We start from the raw sequence: 20772 nt of genomic DNA, 5'->3' as shown, positions 1-20772 counted from the left end.
GGCAGGGAGGAAAAACTAAGTGATCTGTTTTGGTTACTGAAACAAACAAGCAAGTGTGCATTTTTTAAAAATCCCACTGTATCTTATTTTTAGCCACTAGAGAGAGCTCTTCAGTTCCTTAAGGGTCTTGTGAAGGTAAGGAACAGGACCCACATGGTTCGCTGCTCATCTGTTTCCCAAGAATTGCACCAGCTCAGAGACACTGGCAGCCAACAAAACTCCCAAATCACTGTGATTATGGTACCTTGAGACAAAGAGAACCACTTACCATCAGAGGGGCCTTCATCCTCTTTATCACAGCGGTCAGATGCTACAGAGATATTGTCAGGAGGCACAGGGAAAGGGCCTTCACGCTCTTCCCCATCTTCGAGTTCTCCTGCACAAACCAAAATATTTATCAGGAGTTAAAACAGGCTCCTTTCAGCTTAATTATACACATATTCATCACGAGCTGAATTTCAAAGTAAAACATGACCAAAAAAACCCAATCCGAATCCAACAGTAAGCTTTCCCCTCGATCCAGTTACCTCAGAAGCATGGTTGAGATCAAAGTTACAGTAAAGAACAGGGGTGCGAACTTGAATAAAAATGGGGGAGGGGGGCCCGGTAAGCCTCACCCCACAAAAGAAATCACAAGATGTGGTACACATACACCATTTGAATGGCTATGCCCATCAATTTGGGGGGGGGGGGCTCAAATATTTTATTGGAGGGGGCAATAGCAATGGGCTCCTATGGTAAGGTTACCAGAATTTTTTCAATGAATCTGGGGACACTTTTCAACTTCAGTCGGAATGATAGGATTTCGTAAGGAGACTGATTTGTAAATCTGGGGGCTGTCCCCGGGAAACGGGGACGTCTGGTAACCTTATCCTATGGTAAAGAATGAGAAAGAAGAGTTGGATCCAAAGTAAAGTTAGCTGAGCTTAAAATAATAAAATGTGATGTTCGAATCATGGCTAACATTCCATTAATTTAAGTTGAAATCCCCACTCAGCCATGAAATTCAATGGGTAACCTGGGACCAGTTACTTTCTCTACCTCACAGGGTTGTAAAGATAAAATGGGGAGGAGGGCGATAGCTCTGTACACCACCTTGAGCTCCTTGCAGGAAAAGAGATATAAATGCAAAAATAAACTCAACTTTACTCTGGATCCAACATGAAGTGTTTGAATGAGGAACGGCTTGTCAGCACTATCTAGCTACAGATTCCATTAACTACCATAATATCCCTTCCAGCAGAAACCCAATGCAATAATTCATTTATTAACTGGGGGCGGGGGGGGGAGGACCGTGTTTTATTAGCTACACAGCAATATGTGCTTAAACGTAACATTTGATTTAGTGCTTTCTCTGACCATTCCAGCATAACAGCCACGCAACGCTGACATGCCATTGGTAGCACAATGTAGTCAGGTTTCCCCTGTAGTAAACCTTCGTTTGCTGCGGCAGCAAATCTTGGGCCATGTGTGGTATGACATACTTGTGACATGAACGCTTCATCACCCATCCACCTGCCAGTTCAACCTATATCTATCATGCCATCACTCAGTCCACTTTTCAGCAGCCTTGCGGTAGGGTAAATGCCACATGCCAAACTCAGCATAGATCCACTCAACACATGCACTCACATAACACCCGCTTGGTCATATGAATGGGCCCTTTAGCCTCTGTCGCTTGTCAAATCCATGGCTACTTGAACATTCGCTTCACAGTGTTGATTTGCAACAATAACCAACTAAAGTGTGTTGCCCTGAGCCCTATTACTATTATGAGCAGAGAGGTTACACGAGGGATTTAAAAACTTCTCTTCAGATGTTGTAAAATAAATGTAAAATGCCCTCCTGGAAATATTCGCCTCCTTTTTTTAGGAAGGGCAGAACACAAAATAATAATTAGTGTCCAAATTCCACAGCAATTTAAATCCTGCACAACTGCTATTTGTCTAGCTCACCTTGTGCTTCCCCAAAAGCTACAACTCCCAGGGCTTCTTTGTAATCTGAATGTGTCTTAGCTGAATCCTCCACAATGTACAGAATCAAAATAATTGCAACTATTTCTGGCTAACGCATGAGTGCGCCTTCTGAGTATCTTTCAGGCCCTGGAACGCTGATGAAAGCAACATTTACAGCTTACAGAAAGAACAGAATATCCCCATGTGTTTGAAAAATGCAGTCTCGTTAATCCAAAATCTCTAAACTGAAGTTTCAAAGTGTTTCTTACATACATTATAATACTCTGTGAATTTGAATCATTAAGGAATGATGAAAACAGGAAAGATAAAGTAACAGAGGTTTGCTCAACCTCATTTTGTCACAGAGTTGTGAACACAGACCACAGCCAGTGTGGAATCACAGAAACGTCTCTGTTGTAAATGGGAAGCAAGCCAAGCAAAGGCCAGATCACATGGCAATTTCTTTCTAATTTTAAGGTCCACCAGCAGGAATCCACAAATCCCCAACCCCATAGGCAATTATTCGTACCTACGGGACCCCCTCTCCCGGTATGCCCCACGGGGGACCTCAAGGTCCATAAATAGCAAACCCTAGTGGTCCTGGGCCCTAAGGAAGTTAGATTAGCTTCAACCAGAGCCAGGGCCTTTTCAACACTGGCTCCGGTCTGGTGGAACGCTCTGTCTCATGAGACCAGGGCCCTGCAGGATCTGATTTCTTTACGCAGGGCCTGTAAGACAGAGTTGTTCCGCCTGACCTTTGGCTTGGACCCAATTTGATTCCCTCCCCCTCTTTCTTTTTCCTTTCTCCTCCTGTGATGAGGCTGCATTTTAATATTTTAATCTTGTATTTTAATCTTGTTTTTAAGTTGTATTCATTCAACTTGTTTTTACTGTTGCTTGTTAGCCGCCCTGAGCCCAGCCTTGGCTGGTGAGGGCGGGGTATAAATAAAAATTATTATTATGATTATTATTATTATGATTATTATTATTATTATTATCCTCCACTATTGATAACTTACTTAAGGAAGGGATCTCTGTACTAGATCATGAAGACCAATGATAAGGGCGGGCAGCCACAGAACTTTAGGAAGAGGGAAAGTGCAACAGCCTCACTTTGTGTTGCTAGAGTCTTTCGGGTGACTATCCTAGGAAGTGTGCATGCATATGTAATAAACGTGTATGCATATGTAATTAATATCAATATTCAACACATATTTGAAGAAAGTATTCAAGCCACATTACATGCACTTTGCTGATGACCCCAGAATCAAATATTCCAATTGAATACTTTGGGGTGGGGAGTCAAAAATTTTACACAGAACATAAAATTAACACAGAGCACTTCTTATGTCATGTATACTAAATATGTCAAAGATTATTATTAATAATAATAATTTATTTATACCCCACCCATCTGGCTGGGTTTCCCCAGCCACTCTGGGTGGCTCCCAACAGATTAAAAACAGAATAAAACATAAAATATTAAAAACTTTCCTAAACAGGTCCCAATCAATTTATTAGAGCATTGGAAAAATGTCCGTCTAGCCCACATCACTGACTCCATGCCAGCCCACAGAGTTGTACTGCCATGCCACTCAACAGCTGAGGGATACCAAGGGAGAACTGAAAGGAAAGACATGGGAGGATGGGGTAGAAAAGAGAAGGGACCGAAACAGGGAGAACAAGCTAAAATAATGAGGACGACACCCATCCTTTCCCTGGTGGCTACTTGCTCATATTCTTGGAGAATAGCAACAGCAACTGGGCTCAGAATCCAGCTCTCCCCTCTAGCTCCTGCAGCTGATGTGAGAGACTTGGTTCAGAGTGCTGCTCTCCTGCTCCTCCAGTACATTGGTAGTAGAACCATCCACAAAGAAAGAGGCGAGAGTCCAGCGTGGTGTAGTGGTTAAGAGCGGTAGACTCGTAATCTGGGGAACCGGGTTCGCGTCTCCGCTCCTCCACATGCAGCTGCTGGGTGACCTTGGGCCAGTCACACTTATTTGAAGCCTCTCAGCCCCACTCACCTCACAAAGTGTTTCTTGTGAGGGAGGAAGGGAAAGGAGAATGTTAGTCGCTTTGAGACTCCCTAGGGTAGTGATAAAGCGGGATATCAAATCCAAACTCCTCCTCCTCCTTCCATTTCAGCCTGTTCGCTTCCTCATTTCACCTGCTGTTCTTCCCTACCAGAAACCTTGTCCACTACCCCACTTTTCTGTGCCTTCCCCCATCATGTCGCCTCTTGTGCATCTCTCCCAGGGGGATGAGATTCTGGCAGCATCCTTCGTGGGAGGCGGAGCCCAGCGTGAAAGCGCAAGTCTGAGATATGGGAAGCACAAGGTACCCCACTACAAGATTGGCGATGGAAAGGGCCACTCCTACCCTAGGAGTTGAAGATAATGGTTGGAGGTTAACCCGAGTCAAAACCGTGGACTCCCAGCTATCAGCAAAGTTTATTTCTTTTTCATTTCCATGTGATAATGCAAATGGTCATATGGAACTAGTTTTCCCTTCCCTCCCTCTCGTTGATGGGAAGCAACAGTGGCAGAGAACTCTTGATTTCATGCCCTGCTTGTGGTCTTCCCAGAGGGATCCAGTTATCCATCGTGGGAAGCAGGATGCTTGACTAGACGGGCCTTTGGCCTGATCCAGCCAAGCTCTTCTCACGGTCCTCATTTGGAAGTTGTATACATACTGGAGAGTTTGGATTCGGCACAGAATTTTATTATATGTTTTATGGAGGGCAGACGCATCCCTGGTTACATTTCTCAATGTTGTGGGGAAAGTAGCACGAGGAATATATTTTTAAAAAAGTACTCAAAGCCTCCAAGATTTGTGGAAAGGCATTAAAAAGCACCAGATGTCTATACCTGCTAAGTCTGTCCATTTAAAAAGCCAACGTTAAGTGGGCTGCTTCCTCCTCAAAAGATTTAGACAAGATATACGGCATACTTAAAACTAAACCAAACATACCAATGCACTCTTTCATGCAGCAAAAAGAAATGAGCTTTTCCTATAACAAAAAAAGTGTTATAAGAGCCAAACAAAGAGTTCTTGTGATGAAGGATGCAACGCAGTTCACTTTAACATGTCCAAATTTCCTCTTTAAAAAACAAAAACAAAACTCGTGTTACATATATATACACACACATACACACACACATTCATAGGCCTAGCCCTACGGCCAACACTCTCATAGCTGTCAAGTGTCCCTTATTTGAAGGGACAGTCCCTTATTCCAGCGCCATGCCCCGCTGCTGTCCCTTATTGATGGATGTCCCTTAAATGTCCCTTAAATTATGTCCCTTAAATTTCAAAGGAAGCAGCTCCTCTCCCTCCCTCCCTGCCGGCCAGGGAGGAGGGAGGCTCCAACTGTGTTGCTTGGCTGTGTTGCTCACCCAATAAGAAGTCTAAGAACGACTGGGGGGTGGAGCTTGCATGCCTTGTGTGTGGCTAATTAATGCAAGCTGAGGGGTTTTTTGAATGCTGGATGCCATTTTGTTGCACGTGCTGCTGCAAACTTTGCAGTGCAAAGCCAGGCTGGGGAGCCATCTTAAGTTGAGGCTGCATAGGCCTTGTGGTGCATGTGATTCAGATTCTATTCAGTTGAACCCCTAGTTACAAAGTTGGCTGGACAGTGTTCTCGAAGCTACCCAGCATGAGTTTGACCAGACTGCAGGAGGACAGGGAGACTGGAGTGCCTGGAACAGGTGAGGCTGCAGGTCCCTTATTTTGGCTGCTGGTCCCTTATTTTCAAGGCTGCTGGTCCCTTATTTTCAAATCTGTAAGTTGACAGCTATACACTCTACAGCTTGTCAAAGGGAACCACATTTGAAACAATGAATGCTGTGCCTTCGTTCGGTCAGAGAAGTCACTCTTGAGCTTCTCGCCCAATAATAATAATAATAATAATAATAATAATTGTCCCCTTGACAGGTGCCTTGTGTCTACTAGCATACCTGGGAGGGGGAAGGAAATCAATAAAGCAAAGCGTTCAGTTGCTCTCTATGTAATAGAAAACTAAACTACAAAGGAACAATAAGCATCAGGTAAATGTATCCAATACAATTTGCAGGCATAATTGAAAGCATTACAGCCTAATCAGACATCTAAAAGCAAGGCATGTTCAAACGAAATGTCTATAGACTCATTAGCGGGCAGCCATTCCATTATAATCATGCATAATGTCAGCGATGCCTTGAGCCTGTGCCAATGACAACAGCATAAATTTTGCATCTCATTTCTGCAGTCATAAAATTAATGATCAGTTTAAAAATACTTCTTTATAAAAAGTTATTACACAAAGAAAAAGCACGAATGTGTCCCTGTGACATAGCCAGGAGGATAATTAAGAGGCTAATGCTCATTAATATGGTTTCCCCAGAACAACCTTTGATTTATCCTAGAACTTTAAAAAAAAGTTTCATTAATTAAACACATTTAATGGTTACCGGAAAAAATACACTGTTCGTATTTTCTTTCGTCTGTGATTTAATCACTTATGTTTTGAGGGTAGGGTGCTTTAATTTGCTCACAATATGACACACAGTACCTGACCCTTCTTTATTAAATAGCATCTTTTTTCATTTATAGTATTATTTGTTTATTGATCCTAGCAGATAATGGTGTTGGACTAAATACGGGAAGCTAGTCACTTAACTCCATTGTTAATGGAATTCCCAGTTATCGCAATAAAGATGTCAGATTGACTTTGCATCAGCTTCATATCAATCGGTATTTTATAGTGTCTTATATGTTTTCTAACACAAGTGAACTTTCTTCCGCCTATGCTCTCCACAACAAGCAGAGTGTTTTGACATCATCAATATTTCCTTCTGTCACAAAACCCGCAATAAAGGAGCCATCAACATATATTTCAGTCAATACGTTTGAAGCAAACTGTTGCTGCTCTGAGAACCCACCCCGCCTCTCAAATCCCTAGACGTATGTACAGTGTTCACTATCTAACTAACCCATGCTCTCAAATTGCTCAGAGTTCCTTCTCTAAAAAGTCTCTTCATCTTCTGCTATATCTCATTCCATTAGGAATTAAGCTGATCGTTTATCCCACAACCGAACACCTTCTGCAGTGCTCTTAGCCAATTAACCAGTTGTGTATCTAATCATATACATTTTAGAACCTTTAGTTCCTAATTTCATTTCTTTTTTAAAAAAAAAGTCTTTCTGCTATTTTAAAAACAAATAGCTACACAGTGGTACCTCGGGTTACATACGCTTCAGGTTACAGACTCCGCTAACCCAGAATAGTACCTCAGGTTAATAACTTTGCTTCAGGACTGAAATACCACAAGGACCGCCTCTCTCCATATGAACCGATCAGGACCCTGTGATCATCATCTGAGACCCTTCTTCATGTGCTTCCTCTGCCAGAGGTCCAGAGGGCGGTGACGTGAGAACAGGCATTTTCTGTGGTGGCGTCCCATTTGTGGAATGCTCTCCCCAGGGAAGCTCGCCTGGCGCCTGCATTACATATCTTTAGGCACCAGGCAACAGCATTCCTCTTCTTCCAAGGCCTTTGGCTAATTAAACCATCTATGGCCTTTTAAACTATGTGTGTGTCAGGGTTATTGCTTTTGTTTGTTACCATGGTTTGTATAAGGGACGCAGGTGGCGCTGTGGGTTAAACCACAGAGCCTAGGACGTGCCGATCAGAAGGTCGCGGTTCGAATCCCTGCGATGGGGTGAGCTCCCGTTGCTCGGTCCCTGCTCTTGCCAACCTAGCAGTTCGAAAGCATGTCAAAGTGCAAGTAGATAAATAGGTACCACTCTGGTGGGAAGGTATACGGCGTTTCCGTGCGCTGCTCTGGTTCCCCAGAAGTGGCTTAGTCATGCTGGCCACATGATCTGGAAGCTGTATGCTGGCTCCCTCGGCTAATAAAGCGAGATGAGCGCTGCAACCCCAGAGTCGGTCACGACTGGACCTAATGGTCAGGGGTCCCATTACCTTATGGTTTGTATTTCTGTGCAGTTGTACCTTGGACCACGAATGCCTTGGTACTTGGACATTTTGGCTTCCGAACGCCGCAAACCCGGAAGTGAGTGTTCCGGTTGGCAAACGTTCTTTGGAACCCGAAGATCCGACAGGGCTTCCGATTGGCTGCAGGAACTTCCTGCAGCCAATCAGAAGCTGCGCTTTGGCTTCTGAGTGTTTTGGAAGTCAAACGCACTTCCGGAACGGATTCCATCCGACTTCGAAGGTACGACTGTATTGTAAACTGCCCTTTGATCCTCGGATGAAGGGCGGTATAGAAATTTAATAAACAACAGCAATTTAATAAACAACAACAACACTCTCCACTGCACTACTAGCACCCCCTGTACTTGCTCTGTACTTGAAGGAGTCTGGGCATAAGCCTCTCGGCAAATTAAGACAATGAGTGGCTGGGGGTTCATCAGCACTCTGCCTTATGACACACCCAGTCACCTCCTACCAGATAATGGTGATACTAGGGAAATTATGGTTTAAAAGCAGGGGATCCCGGGTGCTCTGCAGAAGACCCAAGGCTTGCACTGCCCGGTCTACCCTCTAACAATGTCCTTGCTGGGCAAGATGGGCCAACAATCTTGACTCTGTGTAAGGAGCTTCATACATGCATATGTCCTTTACTGTTATTGGTGGTAAGGGAATTGCTCCTTAAGTTCAAAACCTGGACTTCCCTTTTGTGGGGAACACATCTAAATAATATACAGGCCAAAGCACCAGAAATGAGTGGGTTAAGAACTTTACCTCAGGATGAGAACAGAAATCGCACTCCGGCAGCCTGGCAACAGCAGGAGGCCCCATTAGCTAAAGTGGTACCTCAGGTTAACAACAGTTTCAGGTTAAGACCGGACTTCCAGAACGAATTAAGTTCTTAACCCGAGGTATCATTGTAGTTATAAACAGGGGTGCCAAACTACCATGAAAGACAAGTCCAGGTTTTGAACTTAAGGAGCAATTCCCTTACCACCAATAACAGTAAAGGACATATGCATGTATGAAGCTCCTTACACAGAGTCAAGATTGTTGGCCCATCTTGCCCAGCAAGGACATTGTTAGAGGGTAGACCGGGCAGTGCAAGCCTTGGGTCTTCTGCAGAGCACCCGGGATCCCCTGCTTTTAAACCATAATTTCCCTAGTATCACCATCATCCTTGTGGTATTTCGGTCCTGAGCCAGTTGTTGCTATTTGGAAACGAACCGAAAGCCCCACTCTCATACAGAACTTGCATCTATGCTTCTATGGACTAGGATCAATTTTAAATAATTTGCTCATTAGTATTTGTGATGCAATATTGATTTTACTCTTTTTTTTTTCCTTTTAAAAAGCGCTGTGCTTGAACCAGGCAAAATAGTATTTCACCCATAGTAAAGTTAGGGTTTTTAATGTGGTGCTTTTATCCTTTCCGTTTCCTAATTCTGCCATCGTTGCAGTCCTGCACTGGGAACTGGCAGTAACTTTTGTGTGGATGTTATGTGCGCTTGTAAACAAAAAACATATTTTCTGTTTCAGATATGTGCCACTTACAATACTGGCACCAATCCATGCTAAACATTTCTATTTGCAAGCTGCCCTGAACATACCCCTGTTGATGGCTGGGCATACAAATATAAACTAAAAATAAAATGAACTCTTATTATGTCCTGGCTAGGATCTCCACGTTATTGCAGGTTAGTAGAGAACCTACTGTAGTTTCATATACTTTTTTTTTTTTTTTACCTCATGCTGCGACCCTCATGCTAGCATTCACAGTCTGCAGGTCATGACCCCATGAATTAGCATCGTGAAAACAGGGCCATTTCAAATTCAGAACAGGCCACTGTAGCAGCCTGCTTTTAATGAAACCATAAAGGTCTGTTTCAATACATGCACTAGGCGATTACAGGCAAACCACGTTGGAGTTTCCCATTTCAGCATTTCAGATCTTGTTCCCACATATAAAAAAACTAAAAGTACAATACTGGCAAATGCAAGAAGCAATTTCTTTTGCTTAACACCAACACCAGTCAGGGAAACAAAATCTGCATTAATATGTTTGTGCTATATCACAAACTTCTAGACAATAAAGAATTTCTATTTTGAACATATTCAATTTCTGCTGAAACGTCCATTTAAAACTTGGGGTTCATTTAAAGAGCTGGGGGTTCACCTTAGAAAGGCAATATTAATTAAATTCTAAAGGAAACAATCCTTTTTTAAAGTTTGGAATGTAATGATTAGTTTGGTTGTTCTTGTAGTGGTGTGTCTTTCCCTGTTTTTAACAACACAAAAAGTTCACAAAAGGAAAATCCCACAAGCTGTCCTCTTTTTCCTCCAGCAGGGGGAGCTAGAATCCTCATCCATGAAAAAGTCAACATGCACACACAGTGTGAACTCTGGACCCTTGAATTTTGGGATTTTAAATTGTACAACAGTACATTGAATAAAACCAGAGATCGGTTTAAAAGCCTACCAGTAAGCAAGATTTCTATGCCACATGCAAATGAGTAGTCATATCCTTACCTCTTTCAGGAAAGTCTTGTGGGTAGCTGCAGAAGAGGAAGTGGGGGATGGGAAAGAAAGGATGATGTAAGTATTTGAAAAGTCTTAAGGCTACTTATTTTAAAAACGAGAACAAATACAACAGAAAGAAAAACCAACAAGAGACACTGAATATTTTAACGCTAAGTGAAACTATCAAGAGAATATTTTACTAGCTTTAAGATGCCCTTCAAGATATTAAATTAAAGGTTTGCACGTTTTACACGATTTGCATGTTTACAGGAGCAAACAGAAACTGTATCTGGTTGGGATGCATGCAATCTCCAACTTTAAGATCAATATATTAATCTGGAAAACTGATAGGTGTTTAAGTACAGCTCTGCAAAATACCTATTGACAGATAAGAAAGATTAGGTAAATCAAATGAACAAGAAAATCAATTAAGTTAAACTTGGCAAGAACATTTTGAACACAAAAGAGTGAAGGTGCAAGTATCGGTAAAACTGATGAAATACAAGGAAGGAGCAAAAGAAAACAAAAACAGAAAATGCCATTAAAACCACTTATGTGAGGGGAGAATAAGGCCAGGAGGAGTAAGCCCATGTGGTGCCCCTCCAGATGTTGCTAGACTACAACTCCCATCAGCCTCAGCTAGCATAGCCAAAGGTCAGGGATTATGTGAGCTGTAGTCCAACATCAGTGCAACATCTGTAGTGCAACATCTGAAATACAACATGCAACAATCTGGATGGAAGAGTAATGAGTAATGGAGCTTCAGAGCTGATCTAACTTCTGTGATCGTGTGAAGCCTCAACATGCACTGCTTATAAACCAGGGTGTTTATATTGCTGATATAGATAAAAAAATAAAATTAATGCCCAAAGAACCAAGAACTTGTGGCTGCTGTTACTGCAACAAGCAGCCTGTGGAGATCCACAGTGGTTTGGTACTCATATGGGGCACTGCCTGTTCAAGATGCATTTGATCATCTTAGATTTCAAACCACGGGATATCTGACCAGTAAATCCTTTAGCAGACCAACAAATATTTGCATACGCGGATCAGGCAGTGCTTTTTTTTTCTGGGGGGATGCAGATTTTGTGAATCTAAGTTTGGTCTCATTGAGGGCCAGTATTTCAATATGAGTAGGAAAATGAGAGTACCACTAAACATTTTTTAAGAAAAAAAGCAGAGATCAGGACAGATCAAAACACTGCACACTAAATCCAGTATTGCCCTTCATACAATTTGCTGAGGGATAAATTCCTCTATTTGTTTCAGGGGTAGGGTTCAGAGTTCCATGGGATGAGGTCAAAATTAGATGACTGTTGGCTGGTGTAGACAAGTTTGTTACCTGCAGTGGAGCTTTATATGCACTAGCAATGGGCTACTTTTTTTAGCCAGAACAGACACACACCGGGGGGGGGGGGGAGAGAGAGCGGGGGGGGGATTTGGGAAACTTTACAGTCTTAAGCTCTAATAGCTTGCAACTCTGAAAACTGATACGTTTTAACTTACTATCTGATTGTCTTGGGGGCTTGTGCATTTTTGTGTGTGATATGTTTTATAACAGCAATTGACTATAAACAATAACAATCTGACTGATTTAATATGGGGGATAGTTCAGTTAGTTAGAGCACAGTGCTGATAACACCAGAGTTCCCTTTATAGGACAGCTGCAGATTCCTGAATTGCATTGGGCAGAGTATCTTCCAACCCTACAATTCCATGATTCTATGATCTCTGTGTCCCCATTTCAGTCCTTGAGGAGTGTTGGCTCTGGCTTGTAATTAAGCAATTAAGACATGCTTACCAGTGCTAAATGTTCCACTGGCTGCAACTCATCAAAAAGATGACTTTTCTTTGCTAAAGTATTATATGCACAGACAAATCTTTCACAGCAACTTACACTGACAAATTATATTCACAAGAATCACTGCACAGATTCGCAAGAATCTGTCTATTGCCTAGTTCACACAACCATTTCTCCAGGCCGCCATAAAGAATTACGTGGAGTCAGTAAGCAAGGTTTACGTGTAAACTAGCCCGCAAGAATAGTACAAAGTAGGTCAAAGTTTTCTGTACAGAGCAAGTTCATTTCAAATGCCGATCTGTTTACACAGAAACCACAGCAATCTCACTCCATTCTTCTGCAATTCTTCATTTTCCATGAAACAATTATTCACAGGTTGGGTAGCATGCCATGACTTCTCTTAATAGGTAAATAATCTGTCTGGGTCAACCAAGAGCTCTGGTATTTCTAAGTTCAGAGACTGGGTGCACTGATTCGGCAGCATGCTGGTCTCTATAAGTCCACAAAGCTGACAAGCACTGGCAGAAGACCACAATGAGCTATTCCATCCAGACTGCAGACTTCCTACACTGAACCTCAGAGTTGCCGGAGGGGGGCGGGCAGATTGCAATGCTGGAAACACAGGCCACTGCTATTTAGATGTGCATTTGCATTCTAGTTTAAGAAATTGAAAGGCAAGGCACATTCCTTTCACATTTTCCCATCTCTTTTTTTTTTATGCAAACAAAATGCCACGCTCTGAGATGCCAAATAAATGCAAGCAACCCAACCACATGGACAAAAAACTGCAAGGAAAGACCCCCAAAAAAATCCTCAAAAGAACCCAAGAGGGACAGAAATGCTTCACTCTTATTACTCATCAGGACGGAAAGCCATAAAAAGGTAGTGCAGTTCTTTCCTTTTCCCAGTACAGACTTGTATTTTAACAACTCACCTGCTAGCCACAGGCAACTAGGAATTCCATACAGGGGAGTGAACAAGCCTGTTGGAGTGAGATGGATCTCACCATCGGTCCTCTGCCTGTCTGCTTGGTTTCCATGCTAGCTGCGAAGGAAGAAAAGCCTCCACAACCAGTACAGAAACACAGCTGGAGGGGAGGTTGTCCTCCTCCTCCATCACTCTGCTTAGTGGAAGGCAGCTTTCCTTTTTTTTTTAACTAACCTACTGAGAAGCAGCAGCCTGGCCTGGCTGCAGAACAAAAGACTCTTCTGTGCCGAACTTTTCACAACAAGCAAGAGACAACCACATCGCAGTAGCCTGGCCACATGGCATTTCCCAAACCGGACCAGCATAATCAAAACCATTTAAATGGCAAGGATCTGGAATTTATAGGCGATGTTCACACATAATGGTGAGCCAGTTTCTGCTAATCACGGTTTATTGTGATGAGCCCTGACCATGTGATCATCCTCTGAGGCTCTTCTTTGTGTGCTCCACTATAGGAGTTTCAGTGGGTGGCAACGTGAGAATGGCACCATTTTTATCTTTTTTCAGGGATGAATCTGGGCTTTACGACCTTAATTTTAAGGATAGCACTGTAACTTATTTTAGCGGGGAAGGATCAGTAATTGTATTTTTAGGTTTTTATCAGTTGTTCTTAACTGGTTTTAAGGTATACAGCTTTGGGTTACTCTCAGGGCCAGTTTTAGGGTGAAGAAATAATAACGATAGGTTTGATGCAGGGATAATTCACTTTCTGCACTAAACGCACAGCATACATGCATAATTCCTTACTTGGACTTGATGTCTTTTATCTTCTTAATCAGAGCATCCCTCTTTTCCTTTGCTCTTTTGGATAAATTCTCTCCTTTTAGGGTATCTGATATAAATGTGTCGACATCTAAATCATGAAAGAATAAAAGGAGAGAGAGATGAGTCAAAAGAAGAAATGATAATTCTCAGAAGATAAATACCTCTATTATGGCTTTTTTCATAAGGCAATAATATCCAAACTATCTAATGGAATTACTTTATCAGTCCCAGGCATAATATAATTGAAAGATATTTCAAACTCTAAATTGGATAGATTTGTTCACTGCTGTGCTTATGCTTAGCACAGCAAATGCTGTTTTGACACTTGCCATCATTAAATGAACAAGAACCCAACAAGTTTTAATAAACTGTCAAAGTGTGTAAAATATATATACACCCCATTACTTGAGAAATAAAAGCTAGAAGACAATAAACTGTTCTAATGCATATATGATTGAGCAAGATCAAACATCATTTGGCACTTTCATTAACAAAAGCCCATTTTCAGAAGTGACCGTAGACTTATGATGTCTTCCTCTGGGTTAAAGCTGGTCCCAATTTTGAAAGCATGTGGGTAAAAGTGTCACGTTAAAATTAGTCAATAATCTAAAAGGCATCGACAGTATAATTCTATGGACAAAAGATATGACACCAGAAAACTTAATATTTGAAAAATGAACCTATATTTTAAGTTTCACTGGATTTTGATCATTAAAAACATGGAAATAACATTTAACTTCACATGCAGAACAAACTATGCAGTTTACATTTTTGCATTTTGTTTTGTTTTGTAATCCCCTTTGCAAATGATTAAATACCCTCCAACATCTAAATGCTTTGTAGTATTTTACTATGAGAATTGGGGAACTGGGGTTGCTCTGAGGGTGGAGAGGTCAGCATACAAACAAGTCCCCTTAGGAAGGACAACCATTTAGCACAGTAAAAGGAAATTTGGCTGAATATGTTGAAAAATGAGCAAAGCAGCTTGTGAAATTAGCTGTAGTTTTATTTATTTGTGTTATCCCCCTCCCCCCCCCACACACATACACACTCACATATTGAGGAAAGTGGTCTCAAGTGGGACAGGAGTGGAATCAAAATTTAAACCCCAAACCTGACTAGTTGGAATGGAAGGGGGGGGTTAGAATGGTCTTGAGGAAACTGAGCACCACTTTCTTAAATGCAAAAACATAAACCCAAGTTTACATACTCTTAGATGTACCCATTTAAGCTTCCCTGACAGGTAACTGGAAGAAGAGCCAGAAGGACAAGATAACCAGGCCCACTGTTAATTAAAAAAGAAGCTAATTGAGCAGCAAGTATATAAAAAATACCCCCTGCCATTTTTATTACAGATCTGACACTTACATCAAATTTATAGCAAAGACAATTGAACTATGTTTCAGATACTGTAGGCTATTTCAAGAATGTCAGTGGTCTCCTTTCTTTTCTCTCTCTCACTCTCTTAACTTCAATGTATCTAGCCTCATTTCAATACTGTTTTAATAGATGGTAATTGCAAAGGTAATCAGCTTAAATGATATCCACATAATGGTTATGTCTTATTCAGTTATCCAGAATCCGTCTGTGATGAACATTCATTTCACTAATGTTCAGAATGGAAATGAAGCACTATAAGAATTCAATCTTTATGTCCGAGAACTAAATGTAGAAAATATCATATTCTACCTTGGCTAGATGGCCTTAACGGAGAGCATGGGCATAAGAAATAAGGAGGGTGGTTACCATTCTTTTAATTATGGTCGCTAAATCAGTTTTATAGGATCAGACGGATCATCCATATTCAAGATCCGCAACCTTGCCAACCTTCTCATTTTGTAAAACTTACTCTTCCTCCCCCCAAAAAACTTTTGACCACCGTCTTGAAAGTAAACTGGCACATGACAGTATAGAAGTTGGCCACCTCTGATCTAACCATATAGGTTTGCCAAAGAATATATACAACTGTACTCACTGGACACAACACAACAGAGTTTGGCAAGATCAGTGAACAGGGTTTCCCAGGCTTGGGTTTCCAGCTGTTGTTGGACTACAATTCCCATCATCCCTGAGCACTGATCCTGCTAGCTAGGGATGGTGGGAGTTGTAGTCTGGTCCAACAGCCTAATGGCCCATCATCCAGAAGGGTTACAATATACTACAACCCCACAAAAACTAGCCCTGGAAGAAAGAGACTTGAGGCTTGTTTGCAGCCACTTATCACCAGCACCCCTTAACTTGTTTCAGCTTCTGATTTATCAAGAAGAAACTAATCCACTAATATGTCATTACATCTTGAGTTAATTAGTCATGTAAACAAGGCCAGAGTCAGCAGCAGTACATAGAAAGTCCAGGAGAGGTGCCCATCACCTCAGTGCTGGGCACTGCTCTTTCCATCTTTTTCATATTGATAGAGGCTGCCTCAGCAAGTCAGAAACAGATATCCCAGAGCATAATGTTCTGCCTAGTGGAAGATGAGCAGAAGAAACTCCAAATACATTGGTTTTCTTATGTCTTTAAAACCAGCAGGAAGTGCCTTCCTGGCCAGATCCATTTGGCAACTGCCCTGCAATCCAAAAAGTTGCCACCTAAGCATATTTTTAGGAGTTAAACAGAGTTTTCAGGAGTTTTTCTCTTTTTAATTCAGGTCAACCAACAAAATAATAGCTGGATGGAATTTTAATTGGTCAAGGCTCACCTGGAATGTAACAGGTTTTTCAGAGTTTGTGAAAATATATTGTCTGACAAGCCTCTCTGTGAAGAGCATTCCACAAACAGGGAACCACCTCAGAAAAGGCCCCCAGAAATGAACTGGCAGCCAGCCCAGTACTGGTGTTATATGCTTAAACTGTCTTGCCCAGTGAGCAACCAGGCCACTGAACTCTGCACCAGCTGAAATTTTTTGAACTGTCTTCAGAGGTAGCCCCACATATAACATACTGCAATAATCCAAACGAGAGGTTATCAGAGCACAGACAACACAAGTTAGGCTATCCCTGTCCAGATAGGGGCACAATGGGCCACCAGTGGAAGCTGATGAAGGCACTCCGCACCACTGAGGCCACCTGAGCCTGAGGTGACAGCAATGGATGCAAAATTACCCCCAAGCTGCATACCCACTTCTTCAGAGGGAGTGTAACTCCATCAAGAGCAGGCAACCTCCCATCCATGTGTAACTGCAGTCTCATTTTTAAGCAGCTGAGATTAAAGATGTATTCCTTGGTGTTTTATTTTCACCTTGTAAAATAAATTCCCTTTCTCTAGTCCAGGCACCCCCAAACTCAGCCCTCCAGATGTTTTGTACTACACCTCCCATCATCCCTAGCTAACAGGACCAGTGGTCAGGGATGATGGGAATTGTATTCCCAAAACATCTGGAGGGTCGAGTTTGGGGGTGCCTGCTCTAGTCTTAGGAATGTATATATGCATACACACATCCTACACATTTATGCTCGAACTCAGGACGAAAGGGAGAAACGTGCTAAGAGGAAGGCACGTTTAGCAAACCCTCACCATGATCAACTCCCGCCCAGGAAACCTTTGTCCCCACTGTGGAAGGACGTGTGGATCCTGAATTGGCCTCCACAGTCACTTACAGACTCATTGTTAAGACAGTGTTCATGGAAGACAATCTTACTCGGCTATGAGTGATCGCCAAAGAAGAAGCTGTGTAGGTTGTTGATGGGAGACCCTGCATTTGTAAGCTTATGCTGCAATAAGTTAATTAGACTTTAATTAAGGTGCCTACAGGACCATTTGTCTTTGTATTCCTGCTCACTCTGGAAGAGGTTATTTAAACAAGTTGACTCTTAACCCCATACATATTTAAACAGAAAGTCTCACTGAGTTCAACAGACTGTCCATTCAGGTAAATGGGTATAAAATTGTATCATTAGGAATTGGGGAGGGGGACATAGGTTCTTCATCCCAGGCAAAAAATAAAATAAAATCACAAACACAAAAAGGCCACTGCTCGGGACAGGAGAAATTGGGAGTTTATTCCAAAGTTTCTTGAAAGGGAGTAAAAGAAGAACTTCATTGCGGAGGTTGTAGGTTACCAGTCACAAGATGCATTTGTCAAGATAAGCGACGCAAATTTCAACAAGGAAGAGACATTCAGAGTGTATATTGGGCGACACAGGAAATGCAGCATAGATAGTACAGAACTGTTCTCCCATTTGTCAGATGCATGAAAATGTAAGCAAATAAGTGGACTTCATAGGCCTCTTTCATTTGGTTAAAGAGGAAGCTTCTACATTTTGGACTTCTCCATTTAGTTCACTCCACCACCCTGCATTCACACAGAAAAGCAGATTGTGATATGGGGGTGGGGGGGGGTCAGGAAGCTGGCTGGACACATTGAAGCACTTTCGTTCCTCAAAGAAACACTCTTAACTATGCTTTGCAGTGCTTTTTTTCTGGGCGGACGCAGGGGTATGCATACCCCTAAACATTTTGTGAATCTTTGTACTTTTGTCCATTTACTACCTTTATTTTACGCGATTTGAACTATAAAGTGGTGGTTTTCTTGAGTCAAAACGAGAGTAGCTCTAAACATTTTTTGAAGAAAAAAGCACTGTATATTTGTATATGCATAATTTAACAATTAGCACAACAGCTTCCAACCTGTTCCTCCCTTGCCCAGGAGGCTTTTCTAGCAAAACTCCTGCATGATATTATTACCTACAGTTCTCCCATTTTCTTTTCTCTCCCCTAGCTGGAAAACTCTATTCCCAATAAGTTTTTCTTTTCCCCTATCCGGCTTACAGAGCACCAGTCCCATCTTCCTGCCACATCGCCCCCTCCCCGAGACTTCCCTCACCCGCCTCCCTGTAACTCCACTTCACTCTACCCTTCGTCCCAGAGAAACTTCTACCGCAAACCCGCGCTGAATCTTTCTCAGGCGCGCGGGGCATCTTTACCTGCAAGGAGGCTGCTGACCTCCTCGGGGATGGCGGGGGAGCCGTGCATGATGCGCCAGGTGGTCGCGCGCGAGAGGCAGCTGTTCGGCAGCTCCGTCAGGGAAAGACAACGGCCCCGCCCACTTTGCCCGGCTCCGGGAAGTTCAGTCAAGGAAGCCACAGGCGGCAAGGCGGAGGGCGTGGCTACACTACTCTAACCCAGGGATGCCCCCGCCTATTAGGTCGGTCTGCGCATGCTCATTCAGCCGCCCGCTTGTGTTACACTCAGTCACGACTTCCTCGTCTGCTATGGTCACAGGCGCCGCCTTGTGCGTCCGGGAAAGCGCCGGGGGGCGGGGGGACGTGACCCTCAGCCGATGCCGGGCGCCATTTTAAAAGAGGGCAAAACCCATTCCCGCAGGTGTTGGAGATAAGCCCCGAGCGTTCCAAAATCAAAAATGGTGCCTTAAGCGCCTCGGCGCTATTGGACACAGCGATCGGAATAGGACACGCGGGAAGCGTCTGCTGCGGTTGGCTGAGCGTGGCGTTGTTTTCGTTTCGTTGACACTTTCGGCCGCCATTTGGCGTCCTCTTCATTTCCCTTTCCCATCCCGCCTGGGTCACGACCCAGGGCTCTAGGCAGGGAGATGCTTTTACAGTGCCGTGCTGGGGGATTTCCTGGGTAAAAAAATGAACCGAGAAGAGAATCCTGAGGCTCCTTTTCCCTTGTTTTGCTTCCAAACAGAATTTTTAGAGTTGTTTTTCCCCACCACTGTCATTCTGCTAAAAGAAAAACTTACTTAGCACACAAAATAAAACTGCTTTCGTTGGATTCTCTTAGAACGAAACATATATATATGCCGTGGTCGGCATCCATCTGTCTCAAGAGACAAAGGAGTATGGCTCCGGGGGTGAAGTCCAACTGCTGCACTAGCAGCACCAAAGTAACCTCCCTGGAGTGCAAGCCCAGGCAGTGAGTATGGAGATCCTGGGCTGCCCAGAGCAATGTGTTTTGCACCAGCTGGTCTGTAGGCGTTGCACGAAGGATGTGTGCAAGGCGCCATCCAACCATATTAGGGACTCCACTCCAGATTTGTGTAGGGTATACTCCTTAAGCCTTTCCATCTCCCGAAGATATCACACAAGGCAGCAGATGTTTAGGATCAGAATTTACCTTCCCAGGTTGACCAGCCCCACGTGCCCCTATAAAAGAATAAAGTAGCAGCCTACACTCTCCTGGTCTGAGAGCTAGAAAGAAAAGATCCTTGACAAAAGCTTAAAGATCTTTTTTTCTAATTCTTGAATAGCATGTGTAAGGAGTTCTTGTGGTGTCTTGTTTGTGGAAACTAGAACTTACTGTATAAATTCAGGGGTGGAGGAACTGCCCTCCTAGATGTTAATCTACTCCTGAATCCTATCAGCCCCAGCTAGCATAGCCAATAGTGCAGAGACGATGGAAGGTATAGTTCAGTGACATCTGAAGTGTTACAGGTTCCCCACCCTTCCTTAGTTTTAATTCCTCCCTGCATGTTCCATTCAATTTCTGAGGCCTCCATTTTCCTTCTGTTGCATTATCTCTGTAAGGCCCAGTGGGCAACTACTAGGTGCAGGGACTTTTTGGAGGGCAGCGGCTCTGTGCGATGCTTGGCTGAGATTCAGCAGATCCTACACCCTTTCAGGCATCTAGTTAAAGCACAGCTGTGGTTAGCAGACAAGTGTAATTTTTGCAAAATTATTTTGCTGAAATAATTGTCAATGTGTATATCTTTATTGTTTTAAAATAGATACATTTATGCCAGGAAAGCAAACCAACAGACCAACATACAATCAAATAAACAAACTATAAATTGACAGACAGTAGCAATATATGAA

At 42.8% G+C, this 20772-nt stretch overlaps 1 protein-coding gene across 2 annotated transcripts in view; it reads right to left on the bottom strand.

Annotated features, from left to right (window-relative positions):
* The window catches only part of SKAP2 (src kinase associated phosphoprotein 2), a 99411-nt gene extending 80260 nt beyond the window's left edge, over nucleotides 1–19151 (bottom strand). The window contains exons 1-4 of one of the 2 annotated variants that reach the window (XM_083578830.1): nucleotides 18922–19151; nucleotides 13982–14087; nucleotides 10456–10481; nucleotides 269–376 (exon numbers count right to left, since the gene is read on the bottom strand). In XM_083578830.1, coding sequence (XP_083434956.1) covers nucleotides 269–376; nucleotides 10456–10481; nucleotides 13982–14087; nucleotides 18922–18970 — 289 coding nt within the window. In that variant the 5' untranslated portion in view covers nucleotides 18971–19151. The remainder of the gene's footprint in view (nucleotides 1–268; nucleotides 377–10455; nucleotides 10482–13981; nucleotides 14088–18921) is intronic. The other variant, XM_083578829.1, reaches the window with a different exon arrangement.
* Nucleotides 19152–20772: the final 1621 nt, after the last annotated feature.

This window comes from Podarcis filfolensis (assembly GCF_964270895.1).
Source record: "Podarcis filfolensis genome assembly, chromosome: 12".
Taxonomy (NCBI): Eukaryota; Metazoa; Chordata; class Lepidosauria; order Squamata; family Lacertidae; genus Podarcis; species Podarcis filfolensis.
This window is presented reverse-complemented; position numbering and strand designations above follow the sequence as displayed.